General features: G+C 44.4%; 1 protein-coding gene across 1 annotated transcript in view; it reads left to right on the forward strand.

The window, feature by feature from the left end:
• The window catches only part of LOC309558268 (caspase-8-like), a 101,869-nt gene that overhangs the window by 42,975 nt on the left and 32,809 nt on the right, over positions 1-26,085 (forward strand). The window contains exons 5-7 of the mRNA XM_082261319.1: positions 1,764-1,837; positions 4,394-4,430; positions 8,136-8,192. Coding sequence (XP_082117445.1) covers positions 1,764-1,837; positions 4,394-4,430; positions 8,136-8,192 — 168 coding nt within the window. The remainder of the gene's footprint in view (positions 1-1,763; positions 1,838-4,393; positions 4,431-8,135; positions 8,193-26,085) is intronic.

The following is a 26,085-nucleotide window of genomic DNA, read 5'->3' on the forward strand; positions in this document are numbered from 1 at the left end:
TGGGAGGAACAGTGCCCCATAATTGATGTCAGAGGGAGGAACTGTGCCCAATAATGGGTGTTAGTGGCAGGAATAGTGCCCATTATTGGTGTCAGTGGAAGGAACTGTGCCCCATCATTGGTGTCAGTGGGAGGAACATTGACCCATTATTGGTGTCAGTGGGAGGAACAGTGCCCCATCCTTGGTGTCAGTGGGAGGAACAGTGCCCCATAATTGGTGTCAGAGGAAGGAACTGTGCCCAATAATGGGTGTTAGTGGCAGGAATAGTGCCCATTATTGGTGTCAGTGGAAGGACCTGTGCCCCATCATTGGTGTCAGTGGGAGGAACATTGACCCATTATTGGTGTCAGTGGGAGGAACTGTGCCCCATAATTGGTGTCAGTGAGAGGAAAAGTGCCCCATGATTGGTGTAAGGGGGAGGAACAGTGCCCCATCAATTGTGTCAGTAGGAGGAACTGTGCCCCATAATTGCTGTCGGTGGGAGGAACTACGCCCCATCATTGGTGTGAATGGGAGGAACAGTGCCCCATCATTGGTGTCAGTGGGAGGAATAGCTCCCCATTATTGGTGTCAGTGGGAGGAAGAGCGCCCCATTATTGGTGTCAGTGGGAGGAAGAGCGCCCCATTATTGGTGTCAGTGGGAGGAAGAGTGCCCCATTATTGGTGTCAGTGGGAGGAATAGTGCCGCATCATTGGTGTCGGTAAGAGGAATAGTGTCCCATCATTGTTGTTGGTAAGAGGAATAGTGTACCATCATCGGTGTCAGTGGCAGGAATAGTGCCCCACTGTTTATGTCAGTGGAAGGAATTGTATACCTCATTGTTGGTGTCAGTGGGAGGAATAGTGCCCCGACATTGGTGTCAGTGGAAGGAATGGTACATCATTGTTGGTGTCAGTGGGAGGAATAGTGCCCCAAGGGCTGCATAAAAGCAAGCAAAGGGCCGTAATGCTATAGAGCTGTGTTCACAATTGTAGTTGGGGTGGGGGGGGTCAAAAACTGCTCCTCTTTAAGCTGCAAAGGCAGCATGTCCCCATGTACACATGCCGTGACCACGATGCTTTTCATCACAGGGTGGCAAAAATTATACCCACCAAATGCAACCAATTCAACTGAATGCGTCACCTCCACATTTGCCTTGTGACATAACGCCTCCTCAATGCCTGTCATACACCTTCGGAAATGTGATCCACTGTGGATCGCTCTTCAGACAGCAAACCTCATGTAAATCAGCCCCTAGGCTAGGTTCACACTAGCACATACTCTGAAAAGTGACTGGATAGTTTTCAAAGTGTGGCTAAGTAATCACTGTCAGGCATTCAGGAGGTGATCTTGTCACCTTCTGAAAGCCTTTTTTAAATGGTTTTTGCCAAATGATGTTTATAATGGGGGCTTGTCTGCTGCAAGTCAGAGCCAAGCGATTTGGCTCATGGTTGTGGCATGGCCCCATTCACTTGAATAGCTTGACAGGCAGTGTTGTGGTATTCCAGTCATCTACCTTATATGGAACCAGCAAAGCCATTACACATTCTACGACACGTCTGTCTGTAAATCAAGGCAGGGACTTAATAAAATGGCCATTATGTGCTATGAACTATCTTTTTGTAGACTTGGCACATTACCCTTCCACTCTATACCTCTTCTTTCAAATTTCAGGTGGTGTGAGTACTAATAATGTAATATAAAAAACATTATAATTGAAAAAAAAAAAAATAAAAAATGTTAGAAATATCAGTGATACTTCAATTGTTTTTTGTCGTTAAAGAATCGCTGGGGAGGATTACGCCATCTGCACCCACAGAAAATACCCATTTGTCAGAGACACCATTGTCTGTTCAGGTAATTTTTAAAACAACAGATTGTACCCGTATTAATGTGAAAACCAGACTTGAGACCAGTCTAAGGGTCATGAAACAATAGCAATCCTGACACTTTTGGCAGCTCACCAGTGTCATGATTGGTAAGTTAGCGCTTACCTGCTTCTACAGCATTGCCCCTTTGCTAGCCAACCAGCAAGGTACAAGGCTAGGTTCTGGCTGGAGTTTGAGCTCTTTCAAGTGTTTTTGAAGAGTGATTTATGCACATTTGTATGCACCTTTTTCAGACTTGAGCATTTTTTGTTCTAACTGATAGAAAGCTAGTTACTAGGAGAAAGAGGGACAAGAAATTGTGTGAAAATTTTTTTTCAGGCACACCCATTGAAGTCTATAGGGACCAAAATTGCACAACTCTGCCTCAAAAAAGCTCATGTACTTTTCAGGCCTCATGCACACTGGATGTTTTCCTATGTCGTCTAGACGCCCCTTCCTCCTGCCAGCGACGCAGTAAATGTGTCATGACCATGGAAATGAATTAACACACAAGTGCTAAATGCTCCTAGCGTTAATGCATGTTCACACAGTCAAGTCAAGTCTGCTCCTGGATGCATTGTCAGTGGGTTTTTTTTTTTTCCGGCCTCTAAACTCCTCTAAACTCCTATGTGTGTATGGACACATAGGCTAACATGCAGGGGGGTTTAGAGGCAGAAAAAGAAAAATGTCAGACGCCCCTAAGAGCAGTGTCAAAAACGTGTTCATGAGGCTTTATAGCTTCAAGCAACACAACACTCAGTTGTAAACAGGCACCACAGGATACAATGGAAGACTTCTGTCAAGTGTTGAAGCACTTCCAGAAAAGTGTTTCAAACCGGTCAGGCTTGAAAGTGCACCTGAATAGGATGCTTTCAGGTGCACTTTCACATCAGTTTGAGATGCTTCTAAATTGCTTCTCAGGTATGTCTGATCTTCTGACTTGCAGTTGACCTCCTTCTAAACTGTGTCAAGCTGCTTTTTGCTTTTTTGCAAGTCAAAAGCAAACAGGCCCTAATTCTGTCCCTGCTCACTTCTTGGTGAGCAAGATTCTGAAGTGTTTCAGTCAGATGGAACTATGTTGTAGAAGGTAGGTGATCTATTTCACAGTGCTGTTTCTGGTGATATGCTACCAGCGACAAGATTGCAAATATGTATAATATGGCCCTCACCATAGGTGTGCACAGCCTATTGCATTAGGGTGTGCACCAAAAACTCAAACGTATTTGCGTGTGTGTGCATGTGTATATACAGTATACTGACAATGTCAGGAGAGTGTGGGATGGTGTCAGTAGGGAAGAGATTGGTGTCAGTAGAGCAGTGGACACTTTTAAATCTAAGGAGCCCCTTTGGGAGGCTTTGGTAAAATTTCAAGGGTCTAAATAGGTGGAATCTGCACCACACAGGGTGATTAGGGTGTGCCCAGGCACACCTGGCACACCCTATGCGCACACCTATGGCCCTCACATGAGCTAGACAGCTTGATTTGTTGAAGGAAGCTGAAGAATAGCAGATTTAGGCTGGATTACCAGGTAAAAATAAAGCTGGAAAAAAAACGAAAAAAAAAAAAAAAAACGAATGCAGCTATTACACCTAATACCGAATAAAACCCTCCTTTTCTTTTACTGCCAAGTAAGCTGCCATCTTAGACTCGGCAGTCTAAGATGGCAACACCACGGCAGTTCCCATGGTGTTGTACATCATGTGATCAGTTAGGACACCAGCCATTTAATGGCTTGACAGTTTGTTTGAGACCACAAGCAACTGTGATAGTTATTGTTAGATAACTGTTTTGGCATTAGTAAGCTGCAATACATTTACATTTTTGTTTTTGAGTTTAATACCGCTTTAAGTAACACTTACAGGTCCCCTATTCTCACACCTGTTAGGCCCCTTTCACACAGGCGATCAGATCCGATCCACCTGTCAGTTTTTCATGCTCCATGCATCCCTATGGGGCAGCGGGTGTCAGCGGAGACATCTCCACTGACACCCGCTGCTATCCGATCCGATCCTGCCTGTGAAATCCGGACGCATGGAAACCCTATTTTCCATCCGTCTGGAGGATCAGATCAGATTCTCATCTGATCTCACCATAGAGGACAGCAGGGATCTGACAGCTCCTTCTCTGCACACAGAGCGGAGATGGAGCTGTCATCCGCCTGCTCAGTGGGGATCGGCGGATCGATCCCCTGCTGAGCAGAACAGACTCCCGTGTGAAAGGGGTCTTAGGTTGCATTTGTAAAGGGATCTTACCACGGTGCAAATGGTAGCGTCAGGAATCCACTAATACTGCTGTGTTTGACAGAAGTGAGCAGCTAGCTGCAGCCTCCAAACCTGAAAGTTTCAATTACTGTCACAGCTATTTCTGGCTGTTCACACAACCAGCGATTACCTGCAGTGCTGCTGGATGCACACAAAGTGCTCAGATGCCACACCAAATATTGATGGCAAGAACAACAAAAAAACAGTTGACTGTACAATAGCTACTATGTTTATTCAGTGCTGAAATATGTATTGTATTTACAGTATATTTTGTTCTATTTAGGTTGTTTCTCCCACAGACGTGGAATTTCAAGATGACGGTAAGTCTTTTTTTTCCCATTTGATCTGTTCTTTGGCACTCTGAACATTAGGCAAAATAACAAATTACTACTAAAAAAGACAAACTACTAATATTTACAAATATTAAATATAATTATATACCTCATTCTGGTACATTTGTATTGCTTAGCTTTGTATTTACTCTTGTGTGGGACCCCCCTAGGTAGGTACTAGAGAGAAAGTATAGTTTGAGCTTTGTCTGCTTACCAGAAGAGCTGCAGGTAAATCTATATTGTTCTCTGCCTACCAGAGAGCAGGATCTGTTAGTGAGGTCTGCTCATTGTACTCAGGATGCAACTCATTCTGTCTAGAGAGTGTTTCACACTGGTTTAATAGGGAAACCTGACAAATGGGTGCATAGGCTTTTGATACAGTCCTGATAATTGGCAGAGGGAAAGTGCCTCGGTGCATGTTGGGATACTGTATAAAAGACAGGAGCACGTGTGCTCAAGGCCTTTCCTCGGAAAAGCGGCGTCCCGGAAGGAGGGGGGCAGCTGCCTCCTCCTCTGTAGAGGTGCTATGCAGCCTCAGAGGGTCGTCCTGAGGGCCTGGAGAGTAGCAGTGAGGAACTAAACCCAGAGTTCACGAGAAGCTGACTGATAGGGGGGACACTGGAGGATCTGTTTATGCAGTACAGCGAGTACGGAAACTCGTGTCAAGGGGCCTGACCTGAGGGGGGCCAACCCTGCTCTAAGGATAGTCAGTGGATGGGTGTCCATTGAAAGGGGATGCTAGTGAGAGTGTTCTTAAGATAAGCTATCATCCACTAAGTCGTCTTGTCAGAGAGTAAAGAGAGCAAGAGACTTAACCCCTTCTACACTTGTGGCAGTGTGGATTAAGCAGCGTAGCTGTTTCCAATTGAAATAGAAGTCCTGAAGATAGAAGTCCTCAACCAATGTGAATAGTTCAGTTGGAGTATCCCACTCTTTCCTTCTCCTATCCCAATATCAAATAAACACTAAAAAACCAATACCCCTAGACTGTTTATTTGTGCGAGCCATCAGGAGCAAGGAAGGGATCCATTAACTATATCTCAAGATAACCGTGTGCTGGTTATCAGGGGAGCCCATCAAGTCACTATTCAGCAGGCCCTGCGGGGACAGTGCTACACTTGCAAAGGGCAGGCCATCAATAGAGCAATCATTTTTTGTTATGGAGGCATACAGGATGCATCTACTGAGAAGCAGGAAAACTGCCATTTTCTCCTTCTGAAAATACTAGTTTAATGGCTGCCATGCTAATATAATAGCTTTAGTACTTTTTTTTTTGAACTGTGTTTTATTATCATTTTTAGTACAAAAAGTACAATAGAAACATTTTACAGATAGTGCATAGTGAGAGAGAGACTGAAGGAGAGAGTGAGAGAGTGTGTGAGAGAGTGTGAGAGGGTGTGAGAGAGAGTGAGAGAGAGAGGGAGTGAGAGACAGAGAGTGGGAGAGTGATAGAATGAGTGTGAGAGAGTGAGAGAGAGTGAGTGTGAGAGGGTGAGAGAGAGTGAGGGAGAGAGTGAGAGAGTAAGAGTGAGAGAGTGAGTGTGAGAGAGAGTGAGTGTGAGAGGGTGAGAGAGGGAGAGAGTGAGAGAGTAAGAGTGAGAGAGTGAGTGTGAGAGAGTGAGAGTGAGAGAATGAGTGTGAGAGAGTGAGATACAGTGAGAGTGAGAGAGAGAGTGTGAGAGTGAGTGAGAGAGTGAGTGTGAGAGTGAGAGAATGAGAGTGAGAGAGTGAGAGTGAGAGAGTTAGTGTGAGAGAGTGAGAGAGTGAGTGTGAGAGAGAGTGAGAGTGAGTGTGAGAGGGTGTGAGAGACAGTGAAAGTGAGAGAGAGTGAGTGTGAGAGAGAGTGAGTGTGAGAGAGTGAGTGTGAGAGAGAGTGAGTGTGAGAGAGTGAGTGTGAGAGACAGTGAGAGAGTGTGAGAGAGTGAGTGTGAGAGACAGTGAGAGAGTGAATGTGAGAGAGTGAGTGTGAGAGACAGTGAGAGAGAGTGTGTGTGAGTGTGAGAGAGTGAATGTGAGAGAGTGAGTGTGAGAGACAGTGAGAGAGTGAGAGAGAGTGTGTGTGAGTGTGAGAGAGTGAATGTGAGAGAGTGAGTGTGAGAGACAGTGAGAGTGAGAGAGTGAGTGTGAGAGAGAGTGAGTGTGAGAGAGAGTGAGAGACAGTGAGTGTGAGAGAGAGTGAGTGTGAGAGAGTGAGTGTGAGAGACAGTAAGAGTGAGAGAGTGAGTGTGAGAGACAGTAAGAGTGAGAGAGTGAGTGTGAGAGACAGTAAGAGTGAGAGAGTGAGTGTGAGAGACAGTAAAAGTGAGAGAGTGAGTGTGAGAGAGTGTGAGCGAGAGTGAGAGTGAGAGAATATATATGAATTGTGCAGGTAAATGGTTGTCCTGACAGCAGCAGGTGAACATTAACCACTTTACTACCAGTCACGTAACCTCTACGTGATCAGACTTTGAGTGGTTATACCGGGATGATGCCTCTAGCTAGAGGCATCATCCCGGTACCGTTGTTTGAAGCCGACGGTCGGCTTTCCGTCGGTAACGATCGATGCGGCTCGGGAGCCGCTCGATCGTTACCCGGGGGGGCGGGAGGGGACGTCCCCCCCCTCCCGCCGCCTTCCGCGGCTTTGCTCGGGGCTACCGTCCCACCGGGAGCCCCGAGCACCCAGCCGGCACGTCCGCCGGCTGGATGGAGTCCCGATGAATGCCGGAAACGGCATCGATCGGGTCTCCGATGACGTAACCCGGAGGCGGCGTCCATGACGTCACGTCCGGGTTACTGTGCTGCAAAAGGCGGCAGATTTGAAAAACGGCTGTATGCAAAAATGCCGTTTTCGGCGTTTTGCATACAGGGAAGTGTAGTGGAGGGGTCTAGGGTCTTTTAGACCCTCGATCCCTCCATAAAGTGTACCTGTCACGACATATTGCTGTCACCAGGGATGTTTACATTGCTTGTGACAGCAATAAAAGTGATCAGATTTTTTTTTTTTTAAAAACCTGTAATAAAGTTTAAAAAAAAAGAAAAAATAAATAGGAAAAAAAAAAAAAAAAAAAATTTAGCCGTCCCCGTCACCGTTAGCTCGCGCACAAAAAAAAACGTATACGCAAGTCGAGCCGCAAATGAAATCGCTGTTCAAACCACACATGTGAGGTATCGCCGCGATCGCCAGAGCGTGGGCAATAATTAAAAAAAAAGAGCTACACTCTAACTCTAAACTGGTAACCGTTAAATAAATTTAAAGCGTCGCAGATTGAGATCTCTATTGACCGTAGTTTGTCGCCATCCCACGGGGGGGCGCAATTTTAAACCGTAACATGTTTGGTATCTATTTACTCGGCGTGACATCATCTTTCACAATATACAAAAAAAATGGGCTAACTTTACTGTTTAGTATTTTTTAAATGCAGTGAAATGTGATTTTTCAAATTTTTTCCAAAAAAATGGCGTTTTAAAGACCGCTGCGCAAATACCGCGTGACAAAAAATTTTGCAATGACCGACATTTTATTCTCCAGAGTCTTTGCTAAAAAAATATATATAATGTTTGGGGGTTCTAAGTAGTTTTCTAGGAAAAAATACTGGTTTTAACTTGTGAACAAAAAGTGTCCGAAATAGGGCTGGGGCTAAAGTGGTTAAGATTATGCAGTTTAAAATATGTAATATGCACATGCTTATTTTTTTCAAATATATTTTATTGCAGAACTGGACAGCATTAGAGAACATTATGGGGAAATACAAGAACCAGCCAGTGAAAAAGGTAGCATTTCATAAAATATCTAATTAATATGAGCATACTTTCAAAACCTATTACTGTTTAATAATATATACTTTGAAAAGCTGAAAGCTAAATACACAGTAAATATAATGTGTACAGTACATTATCTGTTTTAACTTCCAAAAGAATTATATCTGTGATTAGTATGTTTGGTTATCCAGGTAACCCTTGCAAACAGCCCAGCAAGATCAGTGAGCTCAATTTTCTGTTTTGCCGTAAAGTAATACGACTTTGTCACTACTTTTCCTGTGAACTTAAAAGGAAGCATAGAGAAACATTATCTTTTTTGTGTAAACTTCTAGTCCCATCATTTCACCTTGTAATGGAAATGAACAAAGGCAGACATGTTTGAAGTGCAGAGCTTTGTTCTGTCAGCGGGAATGTGATGGATTTTCTTTTCCTGCAAAGCAGCACATTCCCTTACTAAAAACAGCACAGTTTTACCCCTTCCCAGCCAGTGTCATTTGTACAGTGAAAGACTCAGAGGCGGCTCTAGGCTTTGTGAGGCCTAAGGCAAAACTTGTGAGGCCCTACTCACGCCCATAATGGGAAAAATAATTCAAGGGATATAAAAATTAACTGTATAAATTGCATATATTAAGAGCCTTAACCTTTGTACTATGAATTCATAGTTTCTAGAATTTTCTCTAACCAATTCTTCTTTAATCAAAGATCATTAAACGTCGGGTATGTATGTATGTATGTATGTATGTATGTATGTATGTATATATATACATATATATATATATATGTGTCTGCTCTTACATCACAGTCCCCAGCATTTCCCTATAGGTCATGATTCCCTGAGTCCCTCCTTACGTCAGAGTTCAGTGTCCCCCCCTTACATAAGAGTTCTCCATTAAATCAGATTCCCCCCAGCATCTCCTCCTTACATCCTTACATCAGAGTCCACAGAATTCCTCTTTACATTAGAGTCCCCCTCTTAAATCAAATTTCATAGAGCCCCCTTTAAATCAGAGTCTCCAGAGTTTCCCCCTTACACTGTAAGAGGGAGTTCTGAAGACCCTGATGTAAGAGGAGTCTTCAGAACTCTGATTTAGGAGGAATGTTGGGGACTCTGAAGTAAGGGGAGTTCTGGGAACCCCGATTTAAGGGGCAATGCTGGAGACTCTGATGTAAGGAGAGTTCTGGGAACCCTGATTTGAGGGGGACTCTGGTGTAAAAGGTAACTCTGTGGTCACCATAGCTCCCCCTTGCATCAGAGTTTCCAGAGACCCCCTTACACTTCCCTTCCTCAGTCCGCCACAGTCTAGGGCACGACAAGTCCCACTGCAGAAGGCTGCCATACCACAAAGGGCACTGTAAATTCCAGTATAGTGCACTGCCATTCCTCCCTGAGGAATGGAAGGCTGCTATGCTTGGACTTGTATTGCTCTCTGTAGGGGACTGAGGAACTACTGCCTGCTATGCTAAGACTTGTAGTGCCCTCTGTGGGGACTAATGGCACTTTTCCACTGCATGGAACCGAACGGTTCGGCTCGCTTTTGTGCTTTTCCACTGCTGGTACCGCATGGTATGGTGTAGGAATGGTTCGTTACGGTACGGTACGGCGGCGCTTTTCCACTGCATGGAACCGAACGGTACGGCTCTCAAAAACAGTACCACCTCGATTGTGGTTCCAAGAGGTACCATACCCGGTACCATATCCCACAATCCTTTGCATGCAGTCACTACTAGCCACTGATTGGTCAGAGAATCCCACCCACCCAGTTGTTATCCCACCCACTTAACTTTAGTACTACTTTAGTGGAAAAGCAAACCATACAGTACCGTACCGAACCGTTCCAACACCGTACCATGCGGTACCAGCAGTGGAAAAGCAAACCGGGCCAAGCAGGGCCAAGCAGGGCCGAGTAGAGCCGAGCCGGTACTTGCAGTGGAAAAGTGCCATTAGGCATGGCTGCCTGCTATTCTGGAACTTGTAGTGCCCTCTGTGAGGGACTGATGATTCCTCAGTCCTCCACATTCTATGGCACTATAAGTCCCAGCATAGTGGGCTGTCATTCCTCAGTCCCTCATAGCTGGGGGGAAAAACAACAGAGTTAAACATCTAAAAGGAGAACTCCAACGAAAACTACCAATAATGTACAGAGTCCATATGCTTTATCATGTCACAGCCTCGCTACCCCTCACCTTCCACCTCGGGTGCTGTCATTGTGTAGGGCAAAGGGCTCCTGCTCCACCATGTTTGGCTTTGATGTCAGATATGCAGTACTGGCTCACCTCCACTCTCTTCTCTGGCAACTGACTCTGGCATCACGGGTGGCCTCTCCTTCTCCCCCAGCCACCCAGGGACCCTCTCCTTCTCCTCCAGCCACCCAGGGGCCCTCTCCTCCTCCAGCCACCCAGGGGCCCTCTCCTCCTCCAGCCACCCAGGGTCCCTCTCCTTTTCCTCCTCCAGCCACCCAGGGTCCCTCACCTCCTCCAGCCACCCAAGGTCCCTCTGCTTCTCCCTCAGCCACCTAGGGGCCCTCTCCTTCTCCCCCAGCCACACAGTGGCCCTTTCCTTCTCCCCCAGCCACCAAGGGGCCCTCTCCTTCTCTCTCAGCCACCCAGGGGCCCTCTCCTCCCTTAGCCACCCAGGTGCCCTCTCCTTCAGCCACCCAGGGGCCATCTCCTCTTCCCCCTAGCCACCCAGGGGCCCTCTCCTTTTCCCCTAGCCACCCAGGGACCCTCTCCTTTTCCCCTAGTCACCCAGGGACCCTCTACTTTTCCCCTAGCCACCCAGGGACCCTCTCCTTCTCTTCCAGACACCCAGGGGCCCTCTCCTCCTCCCTCAGCCACCCAGGGGCCCTCTCCTTCTTCCTCAGCTACCCAGGGGCCCTCTCCTTCTTCCTCAGCCACCCAAGGGCCCTCTCCTTCTCCTTCAGCCACCCAGGGGCCCTCTCCTCCCTTAGCCACCCAAGTGCCCTCTCCTTCAGCCACCCAGGGGCCATCTCCTCTTCCCTTAGCCACCCAGGGGCCCTCTCCTTTTCCCCTAGCCACCCAGGGGCCCTCTCCTTTTCCCCTACCCACCCAGGGACCCTCTCCTTTTCCCCTAGTCACCCAGGACCCTCTCCTTTTCCCTAGCCACCCAGGGACCCTCTCCTTCTCTTCCAGCCACCCTCTCCTCCCCCAGCCACCCAGGGCCTTCTTCTTCTCCACCAACCATTCTAAGACTCTTCCAACTTCCCTGGGGCTTACTCACCCCCTTTGCGTAGTAGACACCACAAATCTATGACCAGCCTGCAGAGTGACAATTCGGGGCCTGGTTACCTGTATGTTCCTGGGCCAGGGCAGAGCTCTCCTCCCAGAGCAACAACCGATGATAGCAGAGTGAGCTGACCGGGCAGTCACTTCCTACTGATACAGGTACACGCCCACCGATTCCTCCACATTTTAGGATTACATGATCAGACGGTCAATCCCCAGGCAGAGAAGGCGGGGTAAGTGTCAGCGGACAACAGACACCTGGCAGCCGCAGTGAAGGGACTGCAGCACACTGCTGCAACTTTTATATCCGAGGATTTAAAACAATCTTTTACTTGGGAGATTTCCCTGACTGCGCCCTTCTAAATGTTGTCGCTCCGCCACTGGCCGTGAGGCCCCTGTAGGTGCGAGGCCTTAGGCGACCGCCTAATTTGCCTAATTAGAGAGCCGCCTATGATGAAAGTACATATTTTTAGCACCGATCACTGTATTAGTGTCACTGGTTCCCACAAAGTGTCAAAAGTGTCAGTAGTATCAGATTGTCCTCTGCAATATCGCAGTCCCATTAATAGCCGCTGATTGTTGCCATTACTTGTAATAAAAAGAAAAGATTCTAAGATATATCACCTAGTTTGTAGACGCTATAACGTTTGCGTAAACCAATTAACCACTTAAGCCCCGGAGGATTTGGCTGCTAAAAGACCAGGGGGTTTTTTGCGATTTTTTTTACTGCGTGACTTTAACGGACAATTGCGCGGTCATGCGACGCTGTACCTAAGCGAATTTGACGTCCTTTTTTTCCCACAAACAGAGCTTTCTTTTGGTGGTATTTGATCACCTGTGCGATTTTTTGATCATGCGCTATAAACAAAAAAAGAGCGTAAATTTTGCAAAAATAACAATATTTTTCACATTTTTTTATATGAAATTCCCCCCCAAAAAAATTTGTTTTATGCTACATATGTTTGGTAAAAAAAAAAATCGCAAAAAGCGTATTTTGATTGGTTTGCGCAAAAGTTATCGCGTTTACTAACAAAGGGAAAGATTTTTGTCATTTTTGGTGTTTTTTTTTTAACGCGTAATGGCGGCGATCTGCGATTTTTTTCGGTACTGCGACATTGCGGCGGACAGATCGGACCCTTGACTGACATTTTTGACACTTTTGGGGGTACCAGTGACATTACTGCAGTAATCAGTGCTATACATATGCACTGTTACTGCAAAAAAGACACTGGCAGGGAAGGGGTTAACTGTATTGGAGAGGGAGGGGTTAAGTGTGTCCTAGGGGCGTGCTTCTAACTGTATAGGGACATGGCTATTGGTGTAAAAACAAAGATCAACGGTCCTACATAGTAGAACCGTCTGATCTTCATTTCTATACCAGGGAGAATGACGGGCGGCTTGTTTACATAAGCCGCTCCGCCTTTCTCCCTTCACCGGAGCGATCGTAGTGTGACCGGCGGACATCGGGTCCGCCGGTCACACGCACTGACTTGTCAGTGAACGAGCCGCGGCGGGCGCGCGCCTTGGCGGGCGCGCGCCCGCCCGCAATTGGCTCGCAAGTCAGTTACAGGAGAGTGACGTACCCATACGTCACTCTGCCTGGCCGGGGTTGACCGGCGCAGTATATAGTCGTGCGGCGGTCGGCAACCGGTTAATATATGCTTATTGGTATTTTTTACCAGAAATATGTAGCAAAATACATATTGGCCTAAATTTATCAAGATAGTTTAATTTTTATACATTTTTTTATTGGAATTGTTGGTCTTTTTTATATATAGCGCAAAAATTAAAAAACCCAGTGGTGATCAAATACCACCAAAAGAAAGCTCTATTTGTGGGGAAAAAAATAACACAAATTTCATTTATGTACAGTTTTGCATGCGATACATACAGTTGTCGGTTAAAGTAACGCAGTGCTGTATTGCAAAAAAATGGCCTGGTCATGAAGGGGGGTAAATATTCCTGAGGTCAAGTGGTTAATGCACAGTATGCATTAACCACTTAGCAAACCGCCTGCCCCCAATGCACTGCAGGTGAGTGGCCGCTGTAGGCAATGCAATGCACCTTTATGTTGCCGCCTACTTCCGTGCTTAGGGTGTGCACATGCGCACCCCCTGCCCAGCTCCCGCAGTGATTGTACACAGCAGGAGCCTGTCAGCAAGTCCTGGCCAATGATTTACGGCTAGGACATGCTGATCGGCTATGTACATTCACAGACCAGAGCATTGTTTTGGCATTCAACACAGAGCTCTATACACAGGGAAAGATTTCTCTGTTTAGAAACTTAGAGATTAGTCAGTAAAAGCAGCACACTTTGCACACATTACATAGTTAGGAACATATTTTACCCTTTGATCGCCCTAGATGTTAACCCCTTCCAAGCCACTGTCATTAATACAGCGACAGTGTATAGTATTATGACTGATCACTGTATAATTGTCATTGGAGATGTCAGTGACAGTTAGTCAATTCTCCCCCAGCCTCAGTTAGTGTCAGATATTCTTCCGCACTATTGCAGTCCCATTATAAGTCGTTGATTTCCGCCATTAGTAGTATAAAAAAAAATAAGAAAATAAAAATTCTAGTAATTATACCATAGTTTGTAGGTGCTATAACTTTCACGCAAACCAATCAGTAAACACTTATTGGGATTTTTTTTTATCAAAACATGTAGCAGAATATATTTTGGCCAAAATTGTTGAAGACATTTAATTTTTTTTACTTTATTTATTGGGTATGTTTTATAGCAGAAAGTAAAAAATATTGTTTTTTTTGTCATTAAAATTTTCAGTCTTTATTCGTTTATATCCCAGAGGTGATCAAATACCACCAAACTAAAGCTCTATCTGTGTGAAAGAAATGATATCAATTTCATTTGGGTACAGTATTGCATGACCACGCAATCGCCAGTTAAATATGTGTAGTGCCGAATAGCAAAAAATGGCCTGGTCATGAAGAGGGTGAAATCTTCTGGTTACCCATTTGACCTCTAGAAGGTTCCCCTCCTTACCAGGCCACTTTTTGTGACACAGCACTGTCTTATTTTACCTGACAAATGTAACGATGTACCCAAATAAAATTTATGTCCTTTTTTCACACACATAGAGCTTTATTTTGGTGGTATTTGATTACCTTTGCGGTTTGCGGGTTTTATATTCTTTGAGCTATAAACCACAAAAGATTGACAATTTTGAAATAAAAAAAAAAAAAAAAAAACGATATTTCTTACTTCTGCTATAAAACATAATGCATAGTTGAGGTTCAATAAAGAAAACAGTCCATCCAGTTCAACCTGTTATGGTGTGTGTGTGTCAGTGACGTGATCATTTCCCATAACCCTGAATGTTGTGATCTGTGAGATGCATGTCCAAGAGTCTTTTAAAAGTAGCTATACTCCCCACAGATACCACCAATTGTGGAAGAGAGTTCCACATTCTCACCGCCCTTACAGTGAAGAACCCCTTACACAGCTTAAGGTTAAAAAATGTATAATACTGCGCTAACCATGAAAAAGCTGCCAGAACTAAATAACTGAGATAACAGATTATAAAAGGATAAGTGGGTAGTAAGTGCAGCGCTAAAACTGTGATATAAATGAATAAACACATTCACATAAAAAAAATCACATAATTATGTGATTTTTTATGTGAATGTGTTTATTCATTTATATCACAGTTTTAGCGCTGCACTTACTATCCACTTACAGCTTAAGGTTAAACCGCCTCTCCTCCATTGTGTGGCCAAGTGTCTTCTTGCACTCCCTGAGACTAAATATTTTTTTTCCTATGCTGGGATAACCATTGAGGTATTTGTAAATTGCTATCATGTCCCCTCTCAGGCGTCTCCTCTCCAAGGAGAATTAATTAAGCGCTTGTAATCTCTCCTTGTAATTAAGGTCCTCTAATCCCCTAATTAGTTTAGTTGCCCTTCTTTGGACTCTCTCCAGTTCCAGCACATCCCTTATGAGGATTGGCGACCAGAACTGGACAGAATACTCCAGGTGTGTGTGGACCAGGTTTTTATAAAGTGGCAAAATTATAGCTTTATCTCTGGAATATATCCCCTTCCTTATGCATGCTAATATTCTTCCGGCTTTGGCAGCTGCAGTTTGACATTGCATGCTATTGCTTAGTCTATCTTCTACTAGAACCCCAGATCTTTCTCCATCCTGGATTCCCCCTTAAAGCATAATTTTTATTTATGTTTTTAACCCCAAAGTGCAATACCTTACATTTCTCTACATTAAACCTCATTTGCCATGTAGTTGCCCACTCTGTTATTTTGTTCAGGTCATTCTGTAAGATTTCTATATCTAGAATATTCAATAATAAAATTAAAAAAGACCTATTTCTTTATATATCAATATATCAATTTAGGCCAATATGTATTCTGCTACATATTTTTGGTATAAAAAATCCCAATAAGCGTATATTAATGGGTTTTCACAAAAGTTATAGCGTCTACAAACTATGGGATATATTTATTTACTTTATTTTATTACTTGTAATGGCAGTGGTCAGCGACTTATAGCAAGACTGCGATATTGCGGCGGACAGTCGCACATTAACTGACCCTTTTTGGGGACTAGTAACACTAATACAGTGATCAGTGCTAAAAATATGCACTCTCACTGTACTAATGACAATGGCTGTGAAGGGGCTTAATATTCGGCGGTGATCAAAGGGTTAACTGTGTTCCTAACCTGTGTTTTAGTGTACTGTGGGAGGTGCTTTTACTAGGGGAAGTCATGGATCCTAGTCCCTGCTTTACAGAGACACAGGATGCGTGCCTTCCCTCCTGTCAGAACGGTGATCTGCCTTGTTTACATAGGCAGACCGCCGTTCTGCCTCTGTGCTGGATGATCAGCGGTTGCCAGCAGCTATCGAGTCCACTGGGCTCGCAGATCAGCTCCCGCTGTGTAAAATGACAGCGGGAGCAGGCTGCCGGTGGCATGCACATGGGTGCCCCCTACCCGAAAGTGTCGGATCACGTACTAGATATATGATCTAGCGAAGCAGTACCACCTTGCTCAAGGCCGGATTAACATAGGGGCTATTGGAGCTGCAGCACCAGGCCCCTACCATAATATAGGCCCTGGCTGGGCAGATTCTGTCACCGCTATTTTCTGTCACTTGTAAACACAGCAGCCTGGCTTCTGTGCTACGTGTGACAGCATGTCGCTCCCTCAGAACCTCCCTGCACAGCACTCAGGGTGGACACAGAGAGACAGCTGCCGGGGTACGGATGTGTTATGGACATCAGAGATAAGGTGACCAGACGTCCCCGTTTTTTGGGGACAGTTCCCGGATTGAGAACACTGTCCCAGCCCCGCCCCCGACTGAATCTGTCCCCGCTTTGCAGGGCTGATTGGGTGGGAGGTTTTGGAGCTCTGATCCCTCCCAGAGCAGTTTTTGACTGCCTGTTATTGGTAGAGGAGAAACAGGAGGCTTTACTCTTGTTTGAGTTTTGGTATAGCTGATCTATGATTGGCTGAGCTGAGGGCAGTCTGTCACTCTGCTGCTCTTTCCCCTCCCTCTGAGTCCTCCCCCCCTCCTCCCGGCAGACAGCTTCAGTGGAACGTCTCTGCTCCACATGCAGTAAGTAAATCAGGGCAGCTACTGTGTGGGGCTGGGGCTATGTCATGACTTTGTGACAGGAAGAACAGGGGGGAGTTTCACAGCAACAGGCTGTTTTACTATATCAAAACGTGCATTCAGGCAGGGAAGAAGTTACCAAATGTAACTTTATGGGAGGGGAGAGAGAGAACTTTTTCTGTGGGAGGTTACAGTACCAAATCCATCATATAACTGTAGTTGATCCTCATGGACTCAGGTGCTGATAACTAATGAGTGCTGCTGCTGGATCCTGTGTAGTCTCCAATCTACTATAGCTCACACTACTGTCACAGGGGCACACAGGGCAGCAGCTGCTGCATTCAGAAGAAGCTAAACAGCACCTCTGCACACAACACTGTACTATAGCTGTGTATGGACTGGCTGATTAGTGGGGGTCAATTTGTATCCAGTCCCAGAAGCCCTTAGTTCCGGCACAATGCTCCGAAGGTCTAGCAAGGTATGCCGTACCTTCAGAGCGCATGTGCCAGTGACACAACTGGCTGCATCCAGGGTAAATTTTTTCCAAAACAGTGCACATTTAAGAGATACTTATTTTCCCTACAAGTAAGCCTTATTATACTTACCTATTGGGCTGCCTCAGAGGGGAGAGGGGGGGGGGGGCGAGTAACTCTGGATTACACAGAGCAAGAATCTCCCCCTTACCCGGCGTTGCTGCTGTCATATGAAGTCCCGCATCCTGGACCTGCTCCTCTAATAGACAGCACACTGCTGAAGTCTATCATAGGAGCTGGTCCAGGAGGCAGGATTTCATATGACAGCAGCAACGCCGGGTAAGCAGGAGATCCCCGCTCTGTGTAATCCGGCAGCTCTCCTCTCTCTAATCTCCATGCACTGATCAGGCTGCATTGATGGGCACTGGTAAGGCTGCATTGATGGGCACTAATGAGGCTGCATTGATGGGCACTGATGAACCTGATCTGATTGGCACTGGTGAGGCTGCATTGGTGGGCACTGGTGAGGCTGCATTGATGGGCACAAATGAGGCTGCATTGATGGGCACTGATGAACCTGATCTGATTGTCACTGGTGAGGCTGCATTGGTGGGCACTGGTGAGGCTGCATTGATGGGCACTGGTGGACCTCTCTCAGCACTCCCCAGCTCCCCCGATTAGTGTCCTCCAGTGCTGCTTGCAAAAAGACTATAGAGGTGGAGGTGGAGCTTCTGGCTGCTAATGATCCCGCTGGGAGGATGCCTGCAGAAGTTTGTTCTGCGGGATATGTTGAGGGAGGTGAGTTGATGGGTTATGCAAGATGTTGAGACTTGTGTGCAGGGGCTTGAGGAAGGGGTTTGAGATAGGGGGAGGTAGGGGGAGGGTCAGTGACAGCAGCGTAGGAGCCCAGTACTAGTGCTGTACAGCTAACTTCAATTGTTCCATGCTTGGCACTGCCAAATGGCCTCTGTAGTGCTGGACCAATAAATTAGGACTCATTCACACCATATACTTTTATACCATCTGCACCCTTCTTCTGCACATACTACCCACCGCCATACACTCCTAGCCCCTCTCCAAAAACGTACCACTCACAGTCATATACTCCACAACCCTCTCCCAAACATACCACCCACAGTCATACACTCCACACCCCTCTCCTACACATACCACCAACCGCCATACACTCCACACCCCTCTCCTACACGTACCAACCACAGCCATACACTCCACACCCCTCTCATACATGTACCACCCACCGTCATACACTCCACACCCCTCTGCTACACGTACCACCCACAGCCATTCACTCCACACCCCTCTCCTACACGTACCACCCACCACCATACATTCCACACCCCTCTCCTACATGTACCACCCACCACCATACATTCCACACCCCTCTCCTACATGTACCACCCACCGCCATACATTTCACACCCCTCTCCTACATGTACCACCCCCCGCTATACACTCCACACCCCTCTCCTACATGTACCACCCACCGCCATACACTCCATACCCCTCTCCTACATGTACCACCCACAGCCATACACTCCACACCCCTCTCCTACATGTACCACTTAAGCCATAAACTCCACACCCCTCTCCTACACGTACCACCCACCGCCATACACTCCACACCCCTCTCCTACACGTACCACCCACAGCCATACACTCCACACCTCTCTTCTACATGTACCACCCACCGCCATACACTCCACACCCCTCTCCTACATGTACCACTCACCACGTACACTCCGCACCACTCTCCTACATTTACCAGAAAGCAACGGGCCGACAGGAAGTGATCTCCCCTGGCATGACCAGTCCTGCATTCCAAATGCACCACCTGGGCCTGTAGGGGGATTAATAACGGGCACTGCGGGCCATCCTAAGGGAAGCCAGGTATTTAGCTTCTGTAATGTTGTGTTAGGTCTGCACAGCTGCGCCCTTCAACCTCACCTCAGGGCGTGCAACTCACGCCCATGTAGGGCTCTTATGGAAGCCTGGGACTTCCATAGCATTGGGCCTGTTCAGCTGCACCCTTTCACCTCAGAGCGCACGCTGATGCACAGCCCTTAAAGCCTACCAAAATCCTCAGCACCAGGCCCATAATTCTCTTAATCCGGCCCTGACCTTGCTGCTATAAGTTATATGGTCAGCAAGTGGTTAAAGTGGATATTCACTGCATCTGAGCACCACAAACCAAAAATGCTATTCAATTAATTTGTATTATTCAAAGCAAACTCCCCCATCCATCCATGTCTTCATGCTTTATCGCTTTGAAAATCACACCGTAGCATTTCTGGCTGTGGCCATCTTAACTAAGGGAAAATGATTCATGTAGCATTTACTTCCTGCCCTTGGCTCAAGTATGCATACAGGAGAGTGTGCATGGCAGAGAAAACCACCCCCCCCCCCCCCCGAAGACTCTTGGGACATACTGTGTGTTGGTGATTTCTCTTTATATTCACCCTAGATACCTTAAATGTATACTCAAAAGTTAAGTCCCTGACTTAATAGCAACATCTAGTCTGTTCTATGCAAAAACAGCAGAGCTCTGGAGAATGTTTTATCCTGTTAAAGAAAACACGTGCAACCACTGCTCAGTCTAAAACATTCTTAACTTTATTTTCAAAGCGGGGTAACTATTATACACAGTATTGAACAGGAAATACAGTTGGGAGGGGGAGTGGATACTCTCAGGAAGAGTCAAGTTCTCACACAAGTTGAACAATGGGTTAATACAGAATGTTCGTTAGAAATTGCAAAATACGCCTTGTCTAGACCCTATAGCTCAACTTAGAATAAAAGGAAGCAGAATGTGTTAGGTACAAAGGAAGTGGGGATGTATCTTTATCTTGAAATGTCAGAACATATCGGGTGATTTACTTAGGTCATTGTTCATGTTTAACTAAAGACTTAAAGTAACCTTAACTGAAACAAGTCATTACAAGTCACAGTTGTAAGAAAGAAAATGGTGTTACACAGGTCAAGCTAGAAAATGGTTGCCAGCAACTAGAAAGAGGTCCTGTCATTCCCCTTCAATCCCCTCTAAAAAATCATAATTTCATATGCATGATTTTTCTCCTTATCATTTATACGGTGTCATCAGAGGACACCAGGCCTCTCTGGAAAGGAATAGCAGGTTAGGCGACAATGTCCTTTGTTTCCTTAGTATAATCAAATAAGGACCTAAACCTGCCCACCTAAACGGTAGACTTAGCTTTCTTAGCTTTATAAAACTTTACATATTCCTGGTAATCAAAAGGGGTTTGGGTTTGTTGGATCAGAACACCTTGTCTAGCTGTTAGAAATGTGTCAACATTTTCAGCATCTCTGTTAAAGTACAAACTTACATAAGATCCCCCTCTGCTAGCTGAGTCTGGGTTCTTTGTGGTTTTAGCGATTAAACACATAATAAGCTTAAAAAATGCATATAAAATAATAGAAAAAGTAAAATCATCACAATCATCATAGCAATGTCTTTTAACCAGGAAAACACTCCTCCAAAACCAAAACCTCCCATACCTACAAAGGGATCCCAGCTTTTAGCAATGTTACGGGCCTCTTCTTGCAACTTATTGACCTCCTTTCTGTGTTGGGCAATTATGTCATAATAATTTGGCATTTCCAAAGTGGTATTGTATATCCAAGTGCAACATTCATAGTCCTCAGTATGCTCACAGAGGCCAGTCAATGCAGCACTCATACTTTCTATAGCTAGATCATGTAATTCTAACTTCTTCCTAATGGCCCTTTGTTCAAGATTTAGCAACTTAATATCATCTGAATTATTTTCCATTATCTCATCAATGATTCCAGAATAATTATTTAATTTTTTCATCATATCGATTGACCACCCAGTCCAGGAAGGGAGCCACGCCCACGCGAGGTCTCCCTTGCTGAACAGATCTCTTTTGATTCTATGTCTTAAAGGGTATCTTGGATGTGCACTTGCTTCAAGCATGTGCTCATTGTCGTCATTATCCACAACTCCCATAATTGGGACCACTGAAGCTAAATAACACCACCCAGAGACATGGAGGGGGACCCAGGGGTAACATTCCCTCCCACAACATACATATATACTCTTTCCCAGTGAAAAGGGTCTCTGGGCAATGTATTCTTGTAGGCGTCTATTTTGTACTGCAGTTACAAGGTGGTCCAATATTTGTTGTATGTCTTTAGAGAAATTCTGGTAATTATCCCTTATGGTCTTATTTAAGCTAGGACTTGATATGTCAAACAGGGAACACGAGTCTCCTGGTGGGACTTGGCAGGAAGTAATATTAAGAATTGACTTTTTGCAAATAGAAGGGTTAACACGTGTGTTATTTCCCAGGCTGAAACACCAGTCTGGGAAATGGCTTCTACCATCTACTGGGAAGGTGATATTATTATTACTTGGCACATTAGTTAAAGTAGCAGATGTTTCATTAAGGAACTGTGTAATATTCAAAGGGACAGCAATAAGAGGGATGCGGGCTGTTTCTGGATGGAGTTTACTACATATCCAACATTTCTCAAAACCTGACTTATTAGCATAAGCATATTTAAATTTTGTTAATAACATTTCACTATGAAAAGTGGGTGGATTCTCATCTACATCATGCTCAATACTCAATTCTCTCTTTGTTCTGTTATGCGTCTCATATGCAGGGTATGGTCCGCATATACTTCTCATGACACCCAAATTTTCAGGGTGATAGATGCAGCTAGTAACAGTCCATACAAGGGAAAACACTGAAAATGGAATCAGTATTATCAGCAGCCATAGTTTGGCTGAGTCCGGTGCAACTGGAAAAGTCATTTTCTACAGGGTCTGGGCGGTCTGCCCCTGTCAGTACCCCCTTTTCTTGACTCTCCTGTTCAAGGTCAGGGCAATTTGCCCCCGTTAGTACCTCTCTTGCTTCTGGATCCTCCAGTTCAAGGTCAGGGCGGTCTGCCCCCGTTAGTACCTTCTTGCTTGCTTCTGGATCCTCTGGCTCAGGTCCTGTCCGCACCAACTTCACTCTAGTGGCATGGATCCAAGTAGGGCTGTGTTCGGTCAAAACAGCGATCCTGGTAACTGCTACCACAGTGGTCTCTGGGCCGTAGGCGAAATCCTTTTGTTTCTTTCCTTTGGGCAGCAGCTTCATCACCACTACGTCTCCTTCTCTGAAGGGATGGGTATTTTCCTGTAAAAAGAAAAGAAAAGGTGCGAGCAACTTTTCGTTCCGTTCCACTTGATTCTTACGTTTCAATTACTCTTTATTTGTGCTATTCATTCTTTTCATTATACCTGAACTCTGCGGATAATAATCTATTTTCAAGATTTTAACTAGTTCCTGGCATATTTTTGATATGAAAATTGGAGCATAATTAAACCTAATTCAAAGCAGGCACCCCCATCCAGGAATAATCTCCTGATTGAGAATGCATGCCACCGTGTGGGCATCTCCCTTTTTTGTGGTCCTAAAAGCTTCCACTCATCTGCTGAACACGTCCACTATTTGACTAAAAAGAACTCTTATTTCTTCCCTGCTTTGGGCCTATATGTGAAATCTATTTGTAGATGTGTGAATGGGTTTGATGGGTATTGGAGATGCTCATGTTTGGTCTGTTTGTTTCTAATACAAGTGATGCATCCAGACTTGTATAAAGTACTCGAAATTTCTACTTGAGTAAAAGTACAAGTGCTCGATCAAAAAATTACTTGAGTAGAAGTGGAAGTGCTCGCAGAAAAAGTTACTTAAGTAGAAGTACTAAAGTATTCAACATTTTTTTTACTTAAGTATTGCAAGTAGTTTTTTCAAAAAATTTGCTACTTAAGTACTAAAAGTAAAAAGTACCAGTAGTTTTGAAAAAAAATTTCTACTCAAGTACTGAAAGTAGAAGTACAAGTACTGTGTTATGTAGTTATTAAAGAAAGAAGTCAAAAGTATGAACATCATATTGTTTTTATTATTTCAAATGATTTATTCAAATGATTAACCTGTGTTTGTTAGTAGTTTCTTGATGCACTTTAAGCGCTGTAGCACCATTTATTTGTTTGTTTCATATTTTCTTTTTATTGGAAAGATTTGGTATAGCAGCTTTTATTATACACAGCCTTTATTTTCGTATGCGCTGATTTACAAATGACATTATACACATTTTTTTGAGCTTTATGCAACCTGCCATCTACTGTTCTGGCAGTGGTAATTTTTTTAAAAGTAACGAGTAACTATGCAGCACAAAAAAAAAAATACTTGAGTAGAAGTATCGAAATCATCGAAAAAATGTAGTGAAGTAAAAGTAGAAGTAGGAGAAAAAAATTCTACTCTAGGAAAGTACAGATACCGCATTTCGGTACTTAAGTACAGTACTTAAGTAGTTCTACTTCGTTACTATACATCTCTGGATGCATCTAGCAACATATGCTTGCACTAAACTGTCAGTAATACTTCATATGTTCTTTCCCACCCCCTGTGTCCTATTCCATAATACTAGGCAATAAACAGTGGGGTGCTAGCTGCGGGGATACACACAAGAGCTACCCTCTTTTAGAAAAAGGCGATTCTCAACTTTTTCTAAAACATCACCCTAGTCCTTAAAACCTGTTCTGTAGTATGTGTTTGTAGCTTCAACAATGTGTGATCTTTTGGCTTGGAGCAGGAAATTAACTACAAAAACATCCTCTGCTCCCTCTATGGCTGCCTATATATTATGTTGTGGAGTAACACAACCTTTCAATACCAGAAGCCCATTTAAAACTGGGGCCTACCTAGGGCAAATGATGTAGCCATCCCTATTACCATCTCACAAGATGCTATGTACTATGTTCGGAGTCACTTCAGGCATGCCTTAGGCCTGGACTGCGACCATCTTTGGACAAAAAACTATAGGGCAAAGTTTACCACCATACTCCTGGGCAAGTATACCTGTCATGGTCTTACAATTGTCCCTTGCATAAACACAAAACATTTTTCCATGATTTGGGAGGCCCAGTGCAGGCGCTACAACCATAGCATTTTTCAGATATATAAACGCATTCAACATTACTTGTGACATTTCTGGACCTCTGGTTTGTCTCAAAATGTTATTATAGATAGGAGCAGTCCGGATCCATAACAAGCAATGATCCTGTGGGCGGGCAAGACCCACTGTGGGCTGGCAAGACCCACTTCTTATATGACTGACTCTACTATCACCCTCTGTGAGAACAAAACCAAGGTAAACAACACTTTCCTGACACTACTGTCATAATTCCTGTGACACTTTGTGTCCACATACATGTACATTTCAATAAACTCACTCGCTCTGACTGGCCTCCACAGAGTGACTACATATGTCATATACATATTGTAGCGGGACTGACGCATGAGCAGGTGTTCATCCCCTCTTGCATGGTCTGGAGAACTATAGAGCGGACAATTGAATTGTCTACTTGGCCCTAAGGCATTTCTACACCAGGTAAGTTACCTGGACTGAAAAAATAAGAAACAAAGATGGCTGTGTCTCCTCGTCCAATAGGACGCTTGAAAAAAAACACACTACTTAAACCAATCACTGTACAGTGGGTAGCATCGGATGGTATGGTTGTCAGTAGAGATGGCATATCAGATACCACTTGCATGCTATGATCAGATAAAGAACTAAAAAACTTTTTGGCTTAGTGCCAATTTTCCAAAAAAAACTTTTTTTTTTTTTTTTTTTTTTTTTTCGTGCCATTCTAACAAAAATTTGGCCAGAGGTTCTCCTCTTGTAATAGAGGATACCCATAAAATATCATTCAAGAACTATAATCAGATAAAAAGTTAATCTGATTTGAATCTTTTGGCTCTGTGCCAACAGGGTCCAATGGTCACACTAATTGCGGTAACCCTTTCTGTCCAAAAATAAATTCCATAATTATAACAGGAATAAAGATATGACACTTGAACGCTTTCTTGGCAAATAGCCAATTTTCAAAATTTTGCAGGAAGGCTCCCCTTCACATAGGAGACCATTTGCCAAATATAATTTTTCATTATCTATAATTCTATAAAAAATAACTTCAAAATATCCTGCCGACAACGGCAATTTATATTTTTTCTTTTCTTTTTTTTTTTTTTTAAATAAAATAGTGTTTTTATTCATTATTACTACGCTCATACAGGATGGGCACAATTGTATAAATGGCAAAACTTCTAAAAAATTCTATAAAAATAATTGCATATGTGTAGGAATGCTGAGACCGTTCATTTGCAGAAGTGACCCCCCCTCTTTTCCCCTCGTGTAAGGAAATGTACTAGTTTTAAATGTATCTGACACATAAACATTTTCTGCTTGTCTGACATTACGAAGAAAACTACACCTGCCTTGGAGAATGAAACCGTGGGGTGCAGGTGTGGTCAGGGGTATTTGTAAGGTAATATTATTATTATAGGGGGACCTATGTTGAAAATGTCCTACTCTTTGATTTGCCTCTTCTGATAAGGTCCTTGGAAATGCGCCCTGACAGGCTGCTTTTCTTTAGACAGATCAAAAGAGCCAGCCACATCGCTCTCTGTTATGGCTTTTTTGAAAACCTTACAAAGTTTTAGTAGCCCAATCAGAAACTTGCTGTTTTACAATTAACATGTACTG

The sequence above is a fragment of the Pelophylax lessonae genome (genome assembly GCF_965119305.1).
Source record: "Pelophylax lessonae genome assembly, chromosome: 6".
NCBI classification, from domain to species: Eukaryota; Metazoa; Chordata; class Amphibia; order Anura; family Ranidae; genus Pelophylax; species Pelophylax lessonae.